General features: G+C 48.0%; 1 protein-coding gene across 10 annotated transcripts in view; it reads left to right on the top strand.

Moving 5' to 3' along the window:
- The window catches only part of Sergef (secretion regulating guanine nucleotide exchange factor), a 199,738-nt gene that overhangs the window by 10,379 nt on the left and 165,647 nt on the right, over positions 1–23,712 (top strand). For 8 of the 10 annotated variants that reach the window (XR_003946486.1, NM_013789.2, XM_030242640.1 and 5 more), the window contains exons 5-8: positions 6,249–6,309; positions 10,844–10,957; positions 13,760–13,822; positions 17,742–17,900. Coding sequence is in view for 9 of the 10 variants with exons in the window: in NM_013789.2 (NP_038817.1) it covers positions 6,249–6,309; positions 10,844–10,957; positions 13,760–13,822; positions 17,742–17,900 (397 nt within the window). In the remaining variant the exon portion in view is untranslated. Of the gene's footprint in view, positions 1–6,248; positions 6,310–10,843; positions 10,958–13,759; positions 13,823–17,741; positions 17,901–18,415; positions 19,984–23,712 lie in introns of those variants that run through there. The other 2 variants (XM_030242639.1, XM_030242642.1) reach the window with 2 other exon arrangements.

The raw sequence follows: 23,712 nt of genomic DNA, 5'->3' as shown, positions 1-23,712 counted from the left end.
ATCAGTTTGAGGGGATCACTGCTGGGCAGAAATCTGTTCTTCATGCACATTATAAGAGCTATAAATGAGGGCAGTAGAGATGCACTTGATAAGTGTATTGTTAATTATGGGAGCTATGCTACAGACAGGTCCAAATAGATGCCATTTGCCTCAAACCACTAAGTTTAGGGTCTGGGGAGATGACTTAAGGGCTAAAGCACTTGCTATGCAATCGTGAAGGCTTTGGTTTGGGTCTCCAGAATCCATTTATAGCTGGAGGCAACCAAACAGAGAGCTTGGCTGGCTGAAACAAAGTGGAAAGGAGAGACTGGGTCCTCTGATCTCCACACGCATGTGAAGGTGGACGTCAACATTTACAGACCTACATACTTAGACATCTCTCTCTCTCTCTCTCTCTCTCTCTCTCTCTCTCTCTCTCTCTCTCTCTCCATCACACACACACACACACACACACACACACACACACACACACACACACAGAGAGATTAGAAAAAAAAGACAGTAGATTCTGCAAATGGTAGACCAGGAAGGACCTACAGAAATGTCATATGATTAAAAATTTTATAAAAGCCCCACTTAAAAGTAAATAAACAGCCAAAATTAATTTTTAAAATAATAACTTTATTGAGATGTGGCTCAGATACTGTTAAATTTGCTTCTTTGAAATGTAGTGTACAGTGCTTTTTCAGTACATTCTTAGAGGTAGCCACCACTTTCATCATCTAAATGTACAACCTTTGCACCATGGCCAAAAGGAAGTCTACACTCAGTAGCTTCCTGTGTTCCCCTCCCCCAGTCCCTGGGGGCCACTCGTCCACCTCCTCTGTGCATTTATGTGTTCTAGCCATTTCATAGAAATGCAGTTGTACAACCTGTGGCCTTTGCGTGACTCCTTGCACTATTTTCAACTCTTAGTATTTAAAAAAAAGATTTACTTTTTTTAAATTTTATGTATATGGAGGTTTTGCCTGTGTGTATGTCTGTGAACCATGGAGGCCAGAAGAAGGCGTTGGCTATTGGATCTGGAGTTATAGGCAGTTGTAAGCCCCCGTGTGGGTGCTGAGAACTGAACCCGGGTCCTCTGGAAGAACAGCCAGTTCTTTTAACTACTGAGCTTCTAGTCCCTTGATTTTTTTTTTTTTCACACAGAGTCTCATGTAGCCTGGGCTGCCCTCAAACATGTTATGTAGCTAAGACTGGACTTGTGCTCCTGATTTCCCTGCTTCCACCTCCCATGATGGTAACAGATGCATGGCCACACCCCCCTTGCCTTAGAGACTTCAAATTCATTTAATCTGTCCAAGCTATTGTTGTCTAATATAAACGCAAATGAAACATTGATGAGTAAGGTAGTTCCCGTTTGTTACTTTGTCCTGAGACTCTGAACTCTGTGCATGATTTCGGGCTGCTTTGCCTCTAATCACGAGCAAATATTCAGTATCCACACGGAGCGTTGGCTGTGGCAGAGAGGAGGGGAAAGAAGACTTTTGGTGGTGTTTAGAGCTCTTTTCATGACGTCCCACGTTACAGGTTTATGAAATGTATGTGTGTCCAACTTTGCTTTCTATTGCTGTGATTAACATTATAATTAAAAACAACTCAGGGAGGAAAGGGTTTGCTTCATCTTACAACTCCCAGGTCGCACTCATCTCTGAGGAAGGTCAAGGTGAACATTTAAGGCAGGAACTTAAGGCTGGGACTGGAGCAGAGATGTGGAGAGACACTGCTTACTGGCTTGATTTCACCTTCATCTTCTGTTGCCTGTCTTTTGCCTCCCAGGACCCACGGGCCCAGGAGTGGCACCTCTCACAGTGGACTGGGCTCTCCCATATCAGTTGCTAACCAAGGAAATGTCCCACTGACTTGCCTACAGGCCAAGACCTATGGAGGCATTTTCTCAATCGTGGTTCCATTTTCCCATATGACTCTAGTTTTTGTCAAGTGGGGCTGGGGGAAAGCCTAGTATTGTAAGTGGTCCTGATGCGAGTGGGAATCATTTCAGGAATACACTGAACTCAGGGTGAGTTTCACTGCCTCAGTGAGCTTTCCCCCTGCTGCCAACTCATCCCTATACTCTGAGGGGCGGGAGATGCATTTTCATTGGAGAGTTTGAGTCTGTTTCTGTCGTCTCATGAACTTCAGTTGCCGCCCTGTAGCCTGTTATTTGGGGGTAATGGTTCCCAAAGCCTGTGCACAAGTCTAGCTCTACAGAGCTCTGGGTCCCCATTGTAACTCCCAGGTGCAAATAGGTGGCCTTGTAAGAACCTACATATGTTATAATTAATTTAGCTTAATTATAGTGGATATAATTAAAGAAGACAGGAAGGAACAATGGTTAAAATATGCTGGATGACATAGTAGCAGAACACTTTGACGAGCTGTCTACCATATAGCAACGGGAGTGAGAAAGAGAGAGACTTCATTTGTGAATGGCAGCTGCCACATGTGGGCACTGGATGTAGGTAGCAAGGACACTAGTCGTTAAGACCCGTCTTAGCACCTGAGAGATTTACAATTTAGTGACACAGGATAAATACATGCAGTGTTCTTGTCATGATAGACTCATAGATGCTTGTATAGTCCCAAGGAAGGACTGGACTCCTGCCTAACAGGAAGCTTAGCTAACTCTTAGAGGTGAGTTGAGGTTTCCCTGGGAAAGGAGGATGCAGAACAGGTGCCAAAGAAGAACATTCTAGGCCAAAGGAGTAGTGTGGACACGTGTACGGGAGCATAGAAGAGAGGGTCTTGGATCTGCCAGCAAGTGCTCAGGCTGGAATAGGAGGAAAAGGTGGAAGTGTGGGGCTGGAATGGGGACCCATGGGCAGTGGAATGACACATACGATAAGAACACACGGAGATGGGCCTAGCCCACTGGTTACTTTTAGAAACAAGAAAGGAAAGCAGGAAAGAAGATTTCATGAATCATCTACACAAACTGTATTAGCAGTTAGATTTTGTTCTGCTCAAGGCTCAGGTGACTGGGGATTCCACTGTCAGAAGTATAGTCTCTAGAGAGGCCAGAGACTTTTTCTTTATGTTGGTCAGACTACATGAGGTGTGATGGATTCTCTTGTGCATTGGTGCACAGGCCCTGGGCGTAATGGTCAATGAGACTCACTCTCTGCCTTTAGACTGTTCCTTGAAAAGAGAGAGACTGAGGGCCAGGAGTGTCGCTCAGCATCTGGGAAGCCCTTGGTGTAGTCCCTAGCATAAACTGGACATGGTGGTGCATGTGTTTAGTCCTAGCACTTGGGAGGTGAGGCAGGAGGATCCGAAGTTCCAGTTTATCCTTGGCTACATAGTGAGTTTGAGGCAAGCCTGGGGTAGATGAGGACATAGGGAAAGGAGGAATCCAGGACACATGCAGAGGTGGGCAGCTCAGGGACAGCTGCCACAGCTGGGATGTCTGTCTAGAGTTCATTAGTTACCCACCGTGGTGTGACAGGCAGCATCCATCCCGTCACTTCTGACGGTCGGGACAGGGACCTCTGAGCTGGGCTTTCACGAGGTAGCAGTGAAGACACAGCCAGGCCTGTGCACAGCCTCCATGGGCTGGCCTGAGACCCAAACCCATTGCTTCTGGTGAGAGTCACAGTTCTTTGCTATACGGGTCTCTGTGTGTGACTATTCAGACCTGGCAGCAAGATTTGTTAAGAGGAGGCCTCGCTCGCTCGGTGCCTTTTATCACCCTCTCTGACTCACGCTGCTCCTTTATGCTTTCCATTAGAAGTGTGTCACTAAGTCCAGCCCACACAGGGGAGGGGAATCACGCTCTGCGACTTGAAGGGAGTAGTATCAAAGAATATGAGGGCCTATTTTTAAAACTGCCACAAGATGTATTAGAGAGGACATGACAACTGTCTTCAAATATTTGGAAAGCTTTGTCAGAAGCTAAAGGCAGCTGGGTTTGGCTCCACCTAGAGATCAATGGAGGTTTGCAAGGATGCAGAGGTGCCAAGGGGCATGGTGAGTCCTGTGTGACTCAGGTATCAAGCAGGGGCTGAATGAGCACTTAAGGAAGGGCTGGCTTCTAACCTTGGTAGGGATGGGGCAGGGTCAGAAGGGAAGCGTAGAGCCCTTGCTATTTAAGTCTAACTGGAGCACAGCCATGCTTTCTCATACATAGCTGATGATGTTACAGAGCTGAGCTGTGTGGCAGGAACCATATGGTAGTTGACTGTTTAAAGGAAATGTTTACTAACTATTGGACTAGATGACTTTGGAGATCCCCGCCCTGATACCTTTGAGAGATAGTACAATGTGGTGCTATGCTATGCTATGCTATGCTATGCTATGCTATGCTATGTTTTAAAAAGTTATTTACAGGGCTGGGGGATGGCTTGGTGGTAAGAGTGCTCATCGTACAAGCACAAGGACTTGGATTTGATCTCATGCAAAAAAACCACTTAGGCCTCAGGAGCTAAGAGAGATGCCTCAGCTGTTAACTGCGGGGCATGTGCAACTTGCTGAAGACCTGGGTTCAGGTTCCAGTCCCCACATGGTAGTTCACGACTATTTGTAACTCTAGCTCCATGGGATCTGATATCCTCTGCCGGCCATCACAGGCACCAGGCATGCATGGGCTGCACATACATACATGCAGGAAGAACAGTCATAGACAGAAAGTAGAATAATTTTTAAAAATCCAGGTATGTCTGTGAATGCCTGTATGGAGGGAGCTTGATGGCCACCAAGCTAACTGAAACAGTGAACTTCCAGTTTAGTGAGATATCCTGCTTCAGGGTAGCAAGGTGACAAGCAATAGTAGAAGACAGCCAATGTCTTCCTTTGGCCTCCATGTGTACTCACATATTCATATGCATGCAACACACACATATACACACACTCATGCATGCACACATACACACACAAGACATATATACACACATACACACACATGCCCACATGTCCCTGTGCACACACATGCACAACACATATAAATATACACACAGATACACAACACACATATACACACACACACACACTTATTTTTTTTTATTTTTTTTTTATTTTTTTTTTTTCCATTTTTTATTAGGTATTTAACTCATTTACATTTCCAATGCTATACCAAAAGTCCCCCATATCCACCCACCCCCACTCCCCTGCCCACCCACTCCCCCTTTTTGGCCCTGGTATTCCCCTGTACTGGGGCATGTAAAGTTTGCAAGTCCAATGGGCCTCTCTTTCCAGTGATGGCCGACTAGGCCATCTTTTGATATATATGCAGCTAGAGTCAAGAGCTCCGGGGTACTGGTTAGCTCATAATGTTGTTCCACCTATAGGGTTGCAGATCCCTTTAGCTCCTTGGCTACTTTCTCTAGCTCCTCCATTGGGAGCCCTATGATCCATCCATTAGCTGACTGTGAGCATCCACTTCTGTGTTTGCTGGGCCCCGGCATAGTCTCACAAGAGACAGCTACATCTGCGTCCTTTCAATAAAATCTTGCTAGTGTATGCAATGGTGTCAGCGTTTGGATGCTGATTATGGGGTGGATCCCTGGCTATGGCAGTCTCTACATGGTCCATCCTTTCATCTCAGCTCCAAACTCCGTCTCTGTAACTCCTTCCATGGGTGTTTTGTTCCCAAATCTAAGGAGGGGCATAGTGTCCACACTTCAGTCTTCATTCTCCTTGAGTTTCATGTGTTTAGCAAATTATATCTTATATCTTGGGTATCCTAGGTTTGGGGCTAATATCCACTTATCAGTGAATACATATTGCACACACACACTTATACACACACACTCATGCATGCACACATACACACACAAGACATATATACACACATACACACACATGCCCACATGTCCCTGTGCACACACATGCACAACACATATAAATATACACACAGATACACAACACATATCTACACACACACTTATACACACACACTCATGCATGCACACATATACACACAAGACATATATATACACATATATACACACATGCCCACATGTCCCTGTGCACACACACATACACATAAGCACATACATACACACCACATATAGACACACATATACAACATACATACATATACACATACATGCATACATATCCCTGTGTGTGCAAATACACAAACATACACAGAAGCACACACACATCTCTCACCTAGCAATAAATATAAAAGCATTATGTGTGAGTATGTTGGGTGTGGGGGGGTGTCAAGCTGCACTGAGTTCATCCAGGAGTCACAGAATAGTTTGTAGACGAATGATTCTGAGACTAAGTTTGCTCTTTTCTTTGGACAGTGCCTGAGAGAGAAGGTTGTTTGTGTCGCTGCTGGACTGAGGCATGCCTTAGCCACTACAGGTAATCACTCAGCCTTTATTCTCAAGTGAGCCCATCTGAGCAATGGAGCGTCAGGAGGAGACTTTGTAGGGAGCACTGGGAAGGGTCCTGCCCTGCTGTAGCTCCAACTGAAAGCAGAGAGCATGAAGTACAAGTCTCTGGGGGGCTTTTAGCCAGTGGGAGGAAGGGAGCGAGCTGCCTGGTTCTTCTTGTTGTAGACGTGGAATTGTCATAATTTCATCCTCCCATTTACTCCTCACAGCCAAGGAGCAAAAGTGTGAGCTAAAGTCTTTTTGAACTCCATGCAGAGTTTGTGGAAGCACTTGTGAGTGAGGCAGGGAGAGCTAGAGACAGACCATCAGTGTAGATGTCGCAGTGAGCTGTGCCGTCTTCCCGCTGGATTCCAACGTTTGTTGATTAAAAAGCTTCAAGTGAGCTGACTTCTGTACGTGAGTGGGCAGAGGGACCAGCAGCGTGTATGGGGGTGTGGGGCAGGTGGCACTGAGTAAGTAGGGCTCTGGCCTGGCTTGAAGGGTCCTAGGGTCTAGGAAACAATTGGCACATAGAGAGTTCCTTTTAAAAAGAGGGGTAAGGTGGGGACATGCTCGTCTCAAAGGCATGAGGATCTGAGTTCAAGTCTGTGAACGGCGGTGGTGAGGTGAGAAGTGGAGACAGGCAGATCCCTGGGGCTCGCTGGCCAGCTAGCTTAGCCTACTCTATGAAGCTCCAGACCAGCGAGACCCTTTATCTCAGTTAAAAACCGAAGACATTTGAGGAACGCCACCAACGCTGAACTCTGGCTTCTACCTGTGTCTGCATGCACATGCACGTATACACATGTGTGTGTGTCTGAACAGATGCTTGGGAGAGAGGGAGAGAGAGAGAAGGTAGCTGTACTCAGAGGAGAGAACAAGGAAGGGGAGGAATTAGACACTCAGGGACATGTGGGGGAGCGTCGCCCGCCCTTCAGGGTCTTCCCCTTTTGATTTCTGCACTTGTTTCTCTTGGGCCATATCTGTGTTCATCTCCTGTGGCTGCCAAGTCCCCATGCTGTGTGAGTCCAGGGGTGGGTGGGCGAGGGCAGGAAGGAGAGGGAGGGAGGACTGTGAAGCTGTGCCAGTCGACTCCTGTGGCAGACTGCTGCTTAAACCTCCTCTTAGAGTGAGATCACGCGATGACTCGTGGTTAAGAGCACCGGCCGCTCTTCCCGAGGATCCAGGTTTGGTGCCCAGCATCCACACAACAGCTCACAATGGTCTGTAATTCCAGTACCAGGAGATCTGACCCTGTCTTCTGGCCTCCATGAGCACCAGGCATGCATGTACAGAACAAACAAACAGGCAGACAAAACATTCGTATACATACAATTTTTTAAAAAGTGAAATCTTGTGCTTTGAGAGAATTAGAGACCCACATGAGGTTGTTAGAAACAGAATAGATGCACAAAGTTCTTTTTGTAGCTTCCCTCCGTGGGATTTGCTGCTGATGCAGTGAGGATGCAGCGGAACTTCGTCACTACAAGGTCCTCCCCCCGCTGGTGTGGATGGCCACACTCACTTCCTGCTGCTCCAGTCCTCCTTAGCTCTTGTTAGCCATTCCTGTTTCCCACGTCTGTAACGTCACTTCTGGAATGTTCTCAGATGCCCCATACACTATGTAACCTTTTGGGCTTGGTTCTGCTTCATGGTATAATCCCTTGGGGATCTGCTTTAGCTGTGTGTATCCATAACTGATTGCTTTGAGCTGTTGCCACAAAATACCGCAGCCCAAATGGCTTAAATAACAAAAATTCATTTTCTCACTGTTCCCGAGGCTAAAAGCCCAGGATGAGAGAGGGCTCAGTGGGCCTTGCTGCACTAGTGTGTGAGGAGCCCAGTTCAGATCCCTCTGCTACAGCACACAGGGCTGTGGGTCTGTAATCCCCGTGCTCCTATGGATGAGGTGGGCAGAATCCCAGAAGATCACAGCAAGGACCAGTGAGCCTTGTGTATGTAGCCAGCAAACAAAAGACCCTGTTTTAATTAAGGTGGGAAGGGAGACCATTGTTTGAGGCTGTTCCCTGCTCTACACAATGTTTTAATTGTGCATGTGGACGGCAGATGGTTCAGTTGCTTTGGAAAGCAGTGTGGAAGGGCTGTGTTATTATTACCTAACCATAGCAGCCTCCTCCTCTTCCTCCTCCTCCTCCTCCTCCTGCTCCTCCTCCTCCTCCTCCCGCTCCTCCTCCTCCTCCTCCTCCTGCTCCTCCTCCTGCTCCTCCTCCTCCTGCTCCTCCTCCTGCTCCTCCTCCTGCTCCTCCTCCTCCTGCTCCTCCTCCTCCTCCTCCTCCTCCTCCTCCCGTCCTCCTCCTGCTTCTCTTCCTCCTCTTCTTCTTCAGATGAGTCTCACCATGTAGCCCAGCCTGGCCTAGAACTCACTCTGTAGAACAGATTGGCCCTGAACTCACAGAGATTCCACCTGCCTCTGCCTTCCGAGTGCTGGGATTATAGGTGTGCATCCCCACACCCAACTCACAAATAGATTTTAAACACAAATAGATTTTTAAAAAAGGGAAAAGGGAGGAAGAGGCAAAACGATAAACAGTTTGTAGACTGAAAGGCACCAGCTGTAACTCATTATTCACAACAGCTGAGGCAGAAACAGCGCCTCAGGTGTGCACTGACAGGCGAATGGGCAAGCAAATTGTGGCACACGGGTGTGCACAGCATGCCTAACTCCCCCAGCCTCTATGGAAAAGTACAAGCCTTAAAAGTTACAGAACTGCTGTCAGGCTCTTCCATTGATGACTGTGATGCTGAGTGGCCTACGCCAGTCATAGAAAGGACAAATGCTGGGATTCCAACCACATGCGTAGTCAGAACTAAAGACAGCAGAGCAGGAGCCCCAGGGCCAGGGACCAGAGATGGAGAGAGATGAGTGCAGTCAGCTTCAGTGTTGCAAGATGGAAGGATAATGGCTGCTCACCATGGTGACTGTGTGGGTCCTACTGGGTTAGACACTGATGATGGCGAAGATGATACCTTTTCTTTTAAAGATTTATTTATTTTATGTATATGAGTACACTGTAGCTGTACAAATGGTTGTGAGCCTTCATGTGGTTGTTGGGAATTGAATTTAGGACCTCTGCTCACTCCGGTCAACCCCAGTCGCTCTGCTGGGCCCTGCTCGCCCCTGCTTGGCCCCACTCACTCAGTCCCTGCTTGCTCCGGCCCAAAGATTTATTTAATATTATAAATAAGTACACTGTAGCTGTCTTCAGATGCACCAGAAGAGGGCGTCAAATCTCATTACAGATGGTTGTGAGCCACCATGTGGTTTCTGAAATTGAACTCAGGACCCTCGAAGAGCAGTCAGTGCTCTTAACCGCTGAGCCATCTTTCCAGCCCAGATGATACTATTTATACTGTGCATATTTTAAAGTAAAATATGTCAAAGAGGGACTGGGAAGACCACTCATTGGTGAACGCCTGTTGCTCTTGCAGAGGACTCATAGCTGTCTTTAACTCTAGTTCCAGGGGAACTGACATCCTCTTCTGGCCTCTGTAGGCACCAGACACACATATGGTGAAACACTTGCACACATAAAGTAAAAATAAATGTCTGGGAAGGTTTTCGAAGGGAACACTCCATCATTTGAGACGTTTGCAGACATAGCAACCAATGTCTGTATGCAGACCTGATTCAGATCCTGATGTACAATCCTCACACAGCCGCCATTTTGAGATGGTCAGGGAAGCCTTTTCCCTCGCAGCTTATCACCAAGGAGGATGTCGTCTTGGTTGACTGCAGCTTTCTGCTGGGCTGCATTGGTCTCAGTGGTCACAGCTGCTGCTTTATAAAGCCAGCTGTCTCTTTACATTAGGAATGCTGGCTATGGAGTGGTCCAAAGGATCAGGCCTTGATGTTGGTGTTAGCTGGTGGCGCCATGGTGTGCACATCTGCATAGGATTTTGTCTGTGCACTTCCAGTGGGGTTTAGGATGTGGATTTGTAGACCCACGAGGCCATTTTACTGAAATAAGGCGCTGTACTGTCTTGTAGTCACAAATAGCCATGTATTTGACCATGGAGAATCTGGATTTGCCTTGGTGGGGTAGAAAGACACTACCCTGAGTGTGGACTGAACACCAGTGTTTTCTCTACTACTTATTCCCCATGTGACTTTGGCTGGATCCCAGCCTCTTTTCTGAGCCTCGGTTTCCCCATCTAGTGAATAGGTGTGGATTCATGGTCTTCAAGGTTCCTTTCAGGTTAGCTGAGAGCTTGGCAGCACTCCAGAGGTGTGGCTGTGGGCTAGTGCCTGGGACCTTTAAAGGAAGTTTTCCTACTACATTGGAATTTTCTCTCGTGGTCTTAGATAGTCTCAAAGACTGGATTTGTGATTGTTCGATGGTAATCTCTGTGGCTGGTCATGGGCCTCCTGAGGCAGCCAAGCTCCCGGGTGGGACTCACATTGGCTGAGATGGTTGGGAATTTCCCACAGCACGAGTGTCAAGTGGCAGTCTGGTCTAACGCTGACATACATTTTCTCTGTTCCCTTCTGCTCTGCTGGGAAGCGACTGGCAGTGTGTTCCAGTGGGGGACTGGCTTGGCATCTTCTGGTCGACGCCTGTGCCCTGGGCAGAATCTCCCACTGTTTTTGACAGCAAAGGAACCCAGCAGAGTGACAGGTGAGCGAGCTCCTTATTTCTTCACCACCTTTGGTTACTCTTTGTGAGAAAGTAAATGGAGCTTCAGAAAGTGGGTAAGTGGAGTTTTAGTCTGTCTGTTTGTCTATTTCTCTTTCTCTCAAGTAATTTTCTTTTCTTTTCTTTTTTAAAGATTTAGTTATTATATATAAGCACACTGTAGCTGTCTTCAGACACCTCAGAAGAGGGCGTCAGATCTCATTACTGATGGTTGTGAGCCACCATGTGATTGCTGGGATTTGAACTCAGGACCTTTGGAAGAGCAGTCAGGGCTCTTAACTGCTGAGCCATCTTACCAGCCCCTCAAGTATTTTTCTAAACACTTAGTTCATTTCATATGGATGTTTTGCCTGCATGTGTTTCTGTGTACCATTTGCATGCCAGGTGCCCAGGGAGGCCAGAGAAGGGTGTTACATCTTCTGGAGTTACAGATGGTTGTGAGCTGTCCTGTGGGTGCTGAGAATCAAATCTAGGTCCTCTGGAAGGGAGCCAGTGCTTTTAACTGCTGAGCTTTTGGTATTTCTTGACCTTTCCAACTGTCTCTGTTGGTTGTAATGTCAGTCTTTTGGTGATTTTTGTGGCCCCAGTAAAAATCACTGTTTTGCCACCAGAGCCTGAGACCTATTGAGCGGTAGATGGCAGGCACGTTAGGTGGAGATCAAGAAAGAAGCTCTGGATTGGGTTGTAGCTGCTTGGAAGATATGACCTAGGAGTTTGGAAGCAGTATGTAATAATACTGTGAGTGTACGAGTTCTGAATCCTAGATGCAAGTTGCTCACAAGGCAACTGCACAGAGTCAGCCGTGCTGAGTTTCCTGTATGGCCAAGGGGACGGGAATGCCCTCTCTTGTACAGGCAGTTACACCCCAAAGAGACCATGCACTGTGCCTCTGTTGCCCACTTCCTTCTCCCACGAGGGAGGTGGGAATGAGTGAGGATGAGGGGACCAGGCACAGGGTGTGTCCACGTGAAAACACGGTAGGTAGTTTGCACTCTGCTCAGGGCCTGCTGCTCAGCTTGCTGTTGGTTAGTTGGTCAGTAGGGGCTACCCTGGCCTCTCTTTCCTCTTCTTTCTCTTCTGCTCTCAGGTCCTCTTTGGCTCTCTCTGTTCTCCACTCTCTTTGTAGGCCTTCCTGTCCCTGTGTCTGTCTCTTCTTCTCTGTAATTTACTTTTGGACCCAGTGCGCTGAGGGTTGGCTATAGGAAGTCCCGTGTAGGAGCTCTGACTACTATAACCCAGCTCAGAACAACGGAGACTCAAGGGTTCAGGGAAGGTATGGGTAAGAATGGGGACTTCGTGGGGAGGGAGGCACGCACGTGTTCAGATTATTCTGGTTGTGCATGTGTGTGTGTGTGTGTGTGTGTGTGTGTGTGTGAGTGTGTGTGAGAGACAGGACTTACTTCCCAGACCTCCTACTTCAGGCACTGGTCACCCCTGCCTGACCTGCCACTGTACCTGTGGGTAGACTCAGCTCTGCCACTGTACCCGTGGGTAGACTCTCATCTCTGCCACTGTACCTGTGGGTAGACTCAGCTCTGCCACTGTACCCGTGGGTAGACTCTCATCTCTGCCACTGTACCTGTGGGTAGACTCAGCTCTGCCACTGTACCTGTGGGTAGACTCAGCTCTGCCACTGTACCTGTGGGTAGACTCTCAGCTCTGCTGGGAGTGCCTTTCCTTCCTCTTCCTCTTCCTCTGGAGAAGCCCTGAGGTTTTCTCAAGGGCTGGCTCAGACACAGCTCTCTCAGAGAAGGAGACATGGCTCTCCCCTTCTGGCCTCCACCGACTTCTCTCTGTGGATAGCACCATCTTGTATCCAGTGTGAGCGGTTATTAGTTTTCTCCTGTGCCAAGGGGGAAGACAGGGTTTTGTTCTCTGTATTTTAGTACTGGACCAGTCACTAGAAGGCATAAGAACCACTGTTTAATTCAAACAGCCATTTTGGGATCTGCCAGGAGCGTTAGCTCTGAGTGGTCTGAGGAGTTTTCTGGTGGGGTTGGACGGCTCATCCACCTCCTTGCATTCTCTCTCCTTCACCCTGCTACCACAGGGGTCCCGGGGCGAGGACTCCTTGCTTGGTGGATATGACTGGGAACCTGTGCTTGCTCTCTTCATCCCACAGGACACCTGAAGGTGTGAGGTGCCTTTTAGTCAGTCAAACAGAAGTCTCCAGAAACAGTTGTAGACTAGGACTGTGTTTGGCTCCAGGATGGACCATGAATTACCACGGGCTGTCCCAGCTCCTAACAGGATGGACTGGGATTCTGCTGTGTTGCTGAAGGCCGTATAGTTCAGGGAGGTAAAGGGCTGGACTTGGAGCTCAGAAGCAGGATCACAGAATGCGCTGTGTTCTGAGGCTTTCTGGTTTGTGGTTAAGCCCTGTACAAGATCGGATCGGAAGGTTGGAGCCCTTTTGCCTTCAGCCTTCCTCAGCGGGCAGAGCTCGGAAACCTGTGCACACATTTCACAGGCACCTTCTCAGGTCTATGCGTGTGCTTCTCTCAGCAACGTGACTTTACACTGATCTGTGCAGTTGCGTTCTATCATTGCGCAGTATTCTGGTTTTCCCGCTCTTCCTATCAGTGATAGTGAGGACTGTGCACTTTAACCCCATGACATCACTGTCTCCGTCCCGCCAAGCCGTCTGCCAGTACTGCTGCTCACGCCTGCCTGCACTGGGTGGGGTTCTCCCCATGCTCAGGTAAAGCGCGGCCCTGGAACCCACTCTGCACGCAGCATGTTTTGGCATAAATATAGCTCAAAGCAAACACATTTCTTTTCCAGGCCTGGAGAATTCTACAGCAGTGTGTGCTGTTGCAGGATCTGACCACTCGGCCTCATTAACAGGTGGGTACCAGCCGAATGTGCCATTCAGATGTCTGCAGGCTGTGGCCTGGAATGAGGCTGAGTCAGAGTTTTGCGGGGGAGGGTATAGATTTTGGAGTGGGAGTTTGGTACCGCTCTAGGTATAATTTTAGGCACAGTTGCTTTCGCTTTTGAGACCGTCTCTTCATCTGGAACATACTTTCTGGGTAGCTGTAAGAACTTAGTTGGATGGTACGTATAAAGTACTCACATCAAGCGTCAGCTCAGTGCTCAGCCTCTGCGTTCTCTCAATTATACAGGGTGGAAAAGATTATCTTCCTCTTGGGGGAGCTGTGATGGGAAGATCAAGAGCTCAACAGTTAATTTATATATAGCCACGTACTGCTCAGCGATGGGGGCGTCACTGCCTGAGCGTCGGGGGGTGGGGGGGGGGATCCAGGCTGTTGCGCACCCAGGCTGTGTGATAGCGAACCATTGTGTGGCTCATTGCTGATGAAGTGTTAGCGAGGAGAGTTATGGCCATACAGCATACTGCGCTTTCGTTTGCTTTTGAGATGGTCTCACTTCCGTGTAGCCCAGGCTGGGTTGGAATTCACTATGTAACCCAGGATGGCCTCAACCGTACTGAACTCCTGCCTGAGCCTCCTGAGAGCATGGGTTGCAGGTGCGAATGACCTGGCTAAGGATGTACATTCCTTTCTAAGCCATTTCACTGTCTAATGCAATTTCTCACACTCTCCACCTTCCTGTACAGTAGTTTAAGTTTATTGACTTGTGCTAATCTGCTGCTGCCCACTTCACGTATTTATCGTCCTGTTTTCTTTCCGTGTGTTTGCCTACTCTTTTTACCTTTATTTCTGTTTTACTTCACCTTCATCCTTGTAGCTTTCCATATGACCAGTTTTTTGCACGTATCTGTATGTAACTTTATATATATTCTCTCTTTTTTCCTGTTTCATTTCTTTGGGCTTTTTCCCCCCAACACTAAACATCCATCTTTCTTTTTCTTTTTCCCTCTCTTCTCCCTTTCCTTTCTTCTTCCCTTGCCTCCTCTTTTCCTCCCTCCTTCTTTCTCTTCCTCCTCCCCTCTCTCTATTCCTTCCTTCCTTTTTTAGACATAGTCTTGTGTAACCCAGGCTGGCCTCAAACTCAGTAAGTAGATGAGGCTGGCCTCAGAACTCCGGATTCTTTTGCTTCCATCTCCCAAGTTCTAGGATTACAGGCATCCTCCGGCACGCTCAGCCTTCACACTGCAGTTTCCTGACTCTGTCTATCCATCAGTGCCAAGCCTGTGTATCTAGGTAGCCCAGTGGCCTCTCCTCAGGATGCCGTGTATCACTTTCTCACGAGGGAAGGTATTTCGCACCTGCACCTGTCTTGTACCTGGCACCTGGTCCCACATCTCTTCTAGAGACAATGTGATTGCAGGGTGCAAGCACCTTGCTCCGCCCAGTGATGAAAGAGACATCCCTGGAGGAGTGAGCCGAGATTAAGCTTCATTCTTTTTCTGTCCTAATTAATTTGAGATGGCTGGTAGTATGCAAACTTAGAAATTATCAAATTACCTGCTAATGTCGATTAAAAAATGAACAAAAACATGTGGTTACTAAATTATTTCCTACATGGCCACTTTATGGTGCCATGTTTAATACATAGACTGGATTTTTTTTTTTTTGGTGGAGCTATAATTTATATATGATATTCACCACTTTAAAGTGTCCATTTAATCATTTTTAGTATAGCCACAAAGTGAATTGGTTTTTGATATTTCGAAAGTGAGTTAAAAATTGTGAAGATTAATGGCCCTCCTTTCTCATCTCACTCAGGCTGTTAGCACATCGGATTGGGCTCGGTGTTCTTTAGACCTCTTCCCTGGAGTCCTTGTAGATTATGTAACCATTTGGCATTGCAGCAGAATTTAATTTTACCTGCTGATGCAACAGTGTAACTATCCCCATGGCAAGGCAGTCTGTCTTTCAAAAAGATGGCTTGGATATTCTGAGCCACAGAGGCTCCACACCCATGGCACCTCTGGGGCTCTCCAGCATCTACTGGGTTGACATTGTATGGGGTGAGGGGTGCTGTCTTTGCCCTCCTCTAAGGGATGGAGGCTGGAGGCACATCGTGGATCTGTAGGATGTCAGTGGCGGAAGCTTCACTTACACACCTTCACCTTAGAGGTGAAGAAATGGGGCATGGCGTGCTGTGCTCAGTGTGCCACAGCGAGTGGGTGGCAGAGGGAACTTGGAGATCCCTGAGCTATGACTGTCATCATCCTGTTTGGCCTTTGATGAGTTTTAGGGAATATGAGACCACTGTAGGGCAAGCAGTACTGTGAACTTTATCAGGAACTCGGCAAACGAAACAGGCCTGGCTCCTTCCTCGTCCCTTCACTGGCTGTGTGTGAGTCCTTGTTAGCCAGGTGATCTTGAAAAGCCATTTAACATGTCCCAGCCTTGATTAATTTATCTTTTGGGACCGTGCTGTATAATAGGATGTGAGCTGTCTCACAAAAGCTAAAATGAAATAGGTAAAATTAATCTTATTGAATGTCCAAAATCTTACTTACTATAATAGGAACATTATTAGGTATGTTTTCTGCGTGCCGTCTCTGTGCAGTCCATTGAGTACTTTCACGTGGGCCATTCACACTTCAGGTGTGACTAGTGTTTAGCCCCACTGCAGGCCTAGGGAAGCTCACAGAGGAACTGCAGACTGGTATCTCACTGGCTGACTTACAGCTTTGGCTTTCATTTTGTTTGACCTTTGTCTAAAATTTCTCTTTGAAGTTTACTTTTTAGACAGGCATGTGCTCTCTGGTTGCCACGGTCACCCACCAGTTGCTCCAGTAGGCAGTGACGTCAGTTAGGCCAGCAGCCCTCCCTTCCCAGATTCAGCTGGTGAAACCAAGACTCGGAGAGGAAGTGATTTGCCCAAGGTCAATAGCTAGTTAGCAGGTCCAGGAATAGCAGCCAGAGTCACTTGACTCTGCATTTGCTTCCTGCTCCTGTTACATCACCCTGCCAGGCACTTCTGCCTCCATCCTGAGATTGCTGTGAGGCTCAGATGAGCTCAGGGGCCGCACAGATGGGCAGTGGTAGCTCATTCTATTCTATGGCCAGTGAGCACAGTGAAATAATCTCATTTAAAAAGGTTTAAGCTAAAATACCATACAGGTTTTTTTTTTTTTTGGCAGTGTCTCCTGTAGTCCAGGTTGGCCTTGAAGTTACTGTGTAGCCAAGGATGACCTTGAACCTTGAAGTTACTGTGTAGCCAAGGATGACCTTGAACCTTGAAGTTACTGTGTAGCCAAGGATGACCGTGAACTCCTAATCCTTCTGCTGCTACTTCCAGAGTTCTGAGATTATAAGCAAGCACCAGCACACCCAGTTTGTGCAGTGCTGGGGGATTGTGTGTGCTAAGCAAACACTCTGCCAACTGAGCCACATCTCCAGCCCCCAAATAGTGTGTCTTCTAACCTGTTATCTTAAGTTTAAGTGGTTTACTGTGCAAGCATGAGGACTTCAATTTGAGTCTCAGCATTCACATAGAACGCATTGTGTAGAGTGGAGACTTGCGGGTTCCTGCGGCTTCCTGGCCTAGCTCCAGCTTCGGTGGAGACCATGTCTCGGAGGAATAAAATAAAAGTAACAGAGAAGGACACACGATGTTCTCTGTTCACCGGTACCCACAACTCCCCCAGCCCCAGGCATGAATATGTGCATGCATGCACATGTTATATACGCCAGGCCTTGCTTAGGTACAGAATTTTGTAAGTTTTACATTAGATCGTCCTACATAAATTTTGTATTGTGCATGGCCCTACTAAGTGCTGTGGTATCAGTAGGAAACGATCCCTTTTAGCTGTTTCTTTTTCAGCGTTGTCTCCTACCCTCCTGGGTCATGTTCCTGACTTCCCTCCCATGCACCTCTCTTTCAGATACAGGAGAGCTGTACGTCTGGGGCCGTAACAAGCATGGGCAGCTGGCCTCCCGCGCTGTGTTCCTTCCTCTGCCCCAGAGAATAGAAGCACATTACTTTCAGGATGAAAAGGTCACTGCTGTCTGGAGTGGCTGGACACACCTGGTTGCTAAGACAGGTGAGGGTGCAACGGAGAGTTTGGGGTTGGTGAGAGTAGCAGTCCACTCACTAGGACTTGGGGTTGAGGACTCGGGGCGGGGTGGGAGGACTTTAAGCACTGGGAAGTGGAGGACCTGGCACCCCTTGTGCCATCGGATTCCAGCTTTGCACTTGGAAATGCACGGCTGCATTGGTGACCTCATTCCGCCCAGGAGTCCTTGAGGTTTCGAGAGGGCGTCCGTGACCATCAACGTGACTGGGAGATTGGTCCGGGGTACCACTGAGCCTTTGCCTGGTCATGGCTAAGGAGATGCCTTTATTTTTTATTTCCCCCCGATCTGAGTTAAAACCACCTCAGAAAGGATTGGTAAATATTTCAAAGTGAGTCATAGCTGGCATGACATTCTGAGTTAAGCTTGAATTTGACTCTCCTGCACTGTATACAGTGATTGAGCCCTCCTGTTCCTTAGGGAACCACATGCCTGGATGGCCTGGGAATCTTTATCTTTTCATTGGCTTTTGTCTCTCCCTTAGATCAAGCCTTTCTTGGCCATCATATTCCTTCTTGGATTTTGGCTTTTCGTGGCCTCTCTCACCCCTGGCAGTCCAGGAGTGGCTGCCGGTCTGCAGTTTCTCAGACACTTTGATGTCACAGCAAGGCCATCTGAAACTCAGGAGTTCCCTGGCCTTGCTGGCTCCATCGCAGGCTCCCAAACACCTGTTGACTGCTTTTCCCGAAGTTTCTGGCTCTCAAAGGTTTTTGCCTTAGCGTCCGCTGTCTTCAGTAGGTCACACATGCTGTGTGCGTTTGAACACACAGATCCGTGAGCATTTGTGTGTGTGATGCTTTTAATTGATCCTTCCAAAGTGTGATGAATGGTAGCCTGGCTAAGGGGGACACATAGTAACCTTGATGTTGCCAGGTTGGAGGACGCTCTCAGGAAAGTGTGTTGTCCATTAGTAGGGAAGTTGTTTCTTCCCATAAAGAGCTTCAGATTGCATGAGCATAGTGATAGAAAACTTCATCTGTCCGTCTGTCCACCCATAGATCGATCCATCCGTTTGCCCATCATCCATCCACCCAGAAGTGGCAAGGTCTGTTTATGTGCCCCTGACGAGAGGCGGACACATATCAGAGCCCAGTCCCATTCCCGTATGAGACATGCAAGCACAGAGCCAAGTCCGGAGTGAAAAGCAGCGAGGCAGTGAGCCCTGGCAGCAGGCTGAGTAATTAGGTGTGAACAAGTGGGCGGCTATGGGTAGTCTTCACATAGTGCAGTCAGCCAAACACTCCTGCTCCCACGCAGGGGAGAGTCTGGGTAATCTCTGTACCTGGGTAAGTGGCTAACTAGGAAAGACAGAGTGGTTCTTCTTTGAAATGCTGTCTCGGAAGTGGACCTCGTGTGGGGCCAGCCAGCGGCCCAGCCCTGGGGTGGGAGGTTGGCAGCTGCATTCTTGATGGCGCTGACTCAGTCCAGCTGCTTGGGAGCTCAGCCTCAGGGTTCCACGCCCACTTGAGAGCATGGCTGTTTGTTTGTTTATTTATTTGTTTATTTATTCATTTATTCATTTATTTATTTATTTATTGGTTCAGCTGTTTAATTAAATTGCTAATTCAGCTTGCTTGTATCTGTACCTTACTCTGTTCCCTTTTTCTCCCAGGTCAAGAATGGCTAAAAGCTGGGTGTTTGAATATCTGGGTGTTACACTGAATTGGGGGTGAATGGGAGCATCCTGATTCACCACTCTCTGCTCCTTGCAGCAGCCCTGGCAGCCCTGGCCCTGGCCCGATGTCATTGAGGAGAAGCACTCAGGGTCTCCGTTTACCCAGACTCAGCTGCTCACAGTGCTGGGAACGAGTTTTCCTTGCAGGGCCACATGCGGCTCATCAGTACAAGGGGTTGTTTGCCTCTGGCTGTTTCTGAAGCCCCAGGAGAGCATGGCAGCAGCCTACAGCTGCTCATGTGCAGGCCTTGGCTGTGTAACCCTGACCCAAAAGAGTTTGTGCACAGTGACCATGTGTCTCCAGAGTCGTGGGGCAGGACAGGACACTTTGCCTTTCTTTTCCAAGGTCTCAAGATTAAAGCTTCCCCAAGAGATGACTTTTGTCCAGCAGTGGACATCTGCATTGGTGGCTGCGACAGCTGGGGCTTGTCACTGACATCCAGTGGGTAGAGGTCAAGGGTACCACTGAATGTAACCTTTCAAGATGGCAAGGTTCCCCCAGCTTGGTACAAGAAACGGATGCAGTCCAAGTACCTGTATTTTCAGGTCCATTGCTTGGGACTGGCGTCTCCATGGGCAGGTGTGTAGCCAGGGCAGTTTGGATGGCAGCAGAATAACTTCTCAGATGGTCTGTACAGGACCGCAGATGCACTCTCTGCCCTCAGTCTGCTGCTCGCCTGCAGGTTTGCAGTGGAAAAATACTTTTCTGTGTTAGTCAGAGGCCCTTGGAAAAAGGCCAGGAGAACCTGCTCTAATCTGGGAGAGTTGGCAAGGGCACCTGTGTCTCAGGCTGGCGAAGCTGCATTCTAGAAAGCTTTCCTGAGCCGCTTAGCGCTCCCCATCAGGTCTCAGGAACTTCATGGGGCCCCTGCATGACTTTATCCAGGCTCGGTGACCTGCGGCTGTCTTGCAGACGCTCAGTTTCCTGACTAGAGATGTTTTACAAAGCTGGATTGGCAGCGTTTGGTGTTTTTCTCGTTTGGTGACACGTCTAAGCTATTTTCCACACCCTAGCCACTCATCTCTCACGGGGGATAGTAAACGTTCCTGTCTGCCTCGTAGTGTGGTTCTGTGGTGTGGACAAAGGAATCTGTGAAGGATCCCAAAATGTCCACTCGGTGATGCTCACCTGAGGTTGGGATATGTAAGCCGACTCAGCGTTTGGTCTTGTTTTTAGAAGAGCTGCTGTTTTAACAGGGTCTGTGGCAAGATAGAAATCAACTGTATCCTCACCAAGGGCTCCTAGGCCAGGCCTCTGCTGCTCAAGCTGACGGCAGCTATGCTCCCCCAGGTCTTTCACCCACGTGCAGCAGGATAGAGGTGTTACTGGCTTAGCAAAGCTCTGGCAGCCTTCTTGGCCTCCTAGGTATTTGTACCTATTATTTTAACTTGATCCACTGTGGTTCTCTTCCAAGTTTTCAGTGTTTGTCCTATTTGCTTAAGGTCTAGGCTGTAAATTCCATGGGAGGTGTGTTTCGTTTTGCTCATGCTCCATAGTAATATTCTTTTCTTTCAGTCAGGAGATGAATGTCATGTCATGTCATGTGTCTGCCTGGTGTCTCCAGACTGCCACACAGTAGGTGTTCAGTAGATCACTGCTTAATGACTGTGCAAGGCAGGAGATAAACATAGCCTTGAAGTTGGATGAACCCAGGTTTATGCTCGACTCTCCCAGCATACTGATAGTGTGGCTGTGGGCACCTGCTTCCCGCTTCTCCCCTCCTATCCCGTTGGTTTGTCACCATGATTACCTTGGTACTTTTGTCCTTGTGGCACTGCAACCCTCCCCTTGTTTTATTTGTTTGCTTGTATGTATGAGGGTCACCCAGCACCTTGAACTTCTGATCCTCTTGCTTTCTTCTCCTAAGTGGTGAGAGTACAGAGCTCCCTGGTCTAGCATGCTGTTTCTTTTCTTCGAACAGAGGTCTCTGTGGGACTCTGACTACCTCTGGGTAGGTAATAGGTGGATTCCAGGTTGTCCTGAGGTGTGTGGAGATATAAAGTCTTACAAATGCCAAGTGCTGGCTGCTGGCAATTTATTAGAATTTCAAGGGAATGCTCTTCCCAGGTCCCAAATGTTATTGTGGAATCAGTCAGGATGTCTAGAATCCTTTTCTTTCCGGAGGCTGGAAGCTTTCCCTGAACCATGCAGTGTCCCAAAGTAGTTTTGTGGTCTCAGCGGGGTATGGATTGAAAACATGAAGCCAAATGCAGAGTTCTCTGACATTCTGCACTTTTCTGTGTCACTCAAGAGAGAGCTGGAGTACTGGGTGTTATAGAGAGCCAGAGACAGAGCACCATCCTCCTCACTTAGAAGGTGAGACAACTAAAACTAACCAGAGAAACAAGACTTGGTAACAGCCCTGGACTCCCAGGTCAGTTCTGTTGCCAAGGAACTCTCTCCTCACCGTCCTCCCCAGTCTTAGCAATATTCTCTATGATTTTCTTTCAGACTTATTTTTGTATAGATGGATGTTTTGCCCACGTGTATGTACATGTGCCACGTGTGTACCTGGTGTACCCAGAATTCATAAAGGAGGTTGAATACCCTGAGACTAGAGTTATAAACTGTTGTGAGCCACTGTGTAGATGCTGGGAACCAAATCTGGGTCCTCTGTAAGAGCCGCAAGTGTTTCTCATCACTAAGCCATCTCTCTACTCCCCTCTCCTTAGTAATATTCTTCTAATTGAGATATTTTCCTTACTCCTCTAAAGACAGGGACCATATGTTGATAGGACCTTTTAGATTTTTTTTTTATAAAAATCACAGACCAAGAAATCCTTGATTGCATTTGATGTGTGAGCATCAGTGAATCCCAAGCCCATGTCGGTTCACATGGAATGGAGTTTATACCCGTGATGATTTTTCTGTTTTGGGGCCAAGATCCCATCCAGAATAGGTTGGCAGTATAAATGTATACTCCTTCTTTGGGGCCTTACATCATGAAACCTCAGTGGACCTTAGGGAGGTTCTAACCTTGTGGGTCTATTTAAAGCAGGTGGTTTGGAATGTGTGATGCTTGCTTGAGCTTTTAGGCCTTTGAAAAACTCCGCAGTTGATCGTCAGATGGAACCCAGAGGACACTTTTGAGGTGGGTCATGTGCTTATTACCAAAGCCATAAGCACTTATCCCGGAACCCCTAGCATGCCCACTGGGGGTGGGAGCTCAGCGAATATTTGGTCTAACTTCAGTTCGGAGGCTGAGAAACCAGGAATGGCAGTTCAGGGAAGGACCAGACCTGAAGCTTCACGACTCTCAGTCAAGTGCTCCTTTGGTCCTGTCATTTTCTTGCCACAGACAGCGAGGTGTGGCTTATGTAAACCCAGGAGCCTGGCTACACTTGCTGGTTCCTTCTGTACAGGGACTTGTGCTTCCAGAAAGCCCTGCTGCTCAGTGGAAGAGCACAGCCTGACCCCCAAGTGGACAGGTGTATGGACAGAAGCCAGGGACAAGGTGCAGAAGGCCATGTAGTGACTCACGGGGCAGCATTGCTTTCTGATATTACACCAGCAATGCCATGGACTGCTGTCATTGTATGTCACTATAAAGTGTGGTAACAGGCATTTTCCTGCAGGAAGTTGGCAAGTGGAGTGTTCTTATCCTCATTTCACAGGGGAGTTCCCAGTTGATTGGTTGTATCGCCCTGGTCCATGGAAGTGGACAAAGCTTAGCTTGGACTCACTCCTTTTGTCCACATGTGTCACAGAATGCCCTGACTTCATTACTGAGCTACATTTATTCTTCAGAGAAGCACCTTTCTCTAGCTTTGGACAATGGGTACTTTATTGTCCCAAGTGTCTGGGAAGGACATGTAGTTATCTTGGTCCCCTTAGCATTTGTCTATGGGATGCGGAGCGTGTGGACCCTGCACTGTGCTGTGGAATGCAGGGGACTCTGAAGTCCAGAGCTACCTTCAGAAAGCTTGTGGTTGGATGAACAAATTAAATATTTAGGAGATGAATAAAGAGTGTGGTGGGAGGCCAGAGGAGTGGCCAGGACACCAGGGGCTTTGGGGTTTCTGAGAGGCGCTGTGGCGTGAGTCGAGAGGGAAGGGCAAGCGCTTGTGGTTGGGCTTTGGGAAGGTCACACTTCAATAGGTGGAGT

The sequence above is a fragment of the Mus musculus genome, chromosome 7 (assembly GCF_000001635.26).
Source record: "Mus musculus strain C57BL/6J chromosome 7, GRCm38.p6 C57BL/6J".
Classification (NCBI taxonomy): domain Eukaryota; kingdom Metazoa; phylum Chordata; class Mammalia; order Rodentia; family Muridae; genus Mus; species Mus musculus.
Note: the sequence above shows the minus strand (reverse complement) of the source record. Positions and strands in the feature narration are given on the sequence as shown.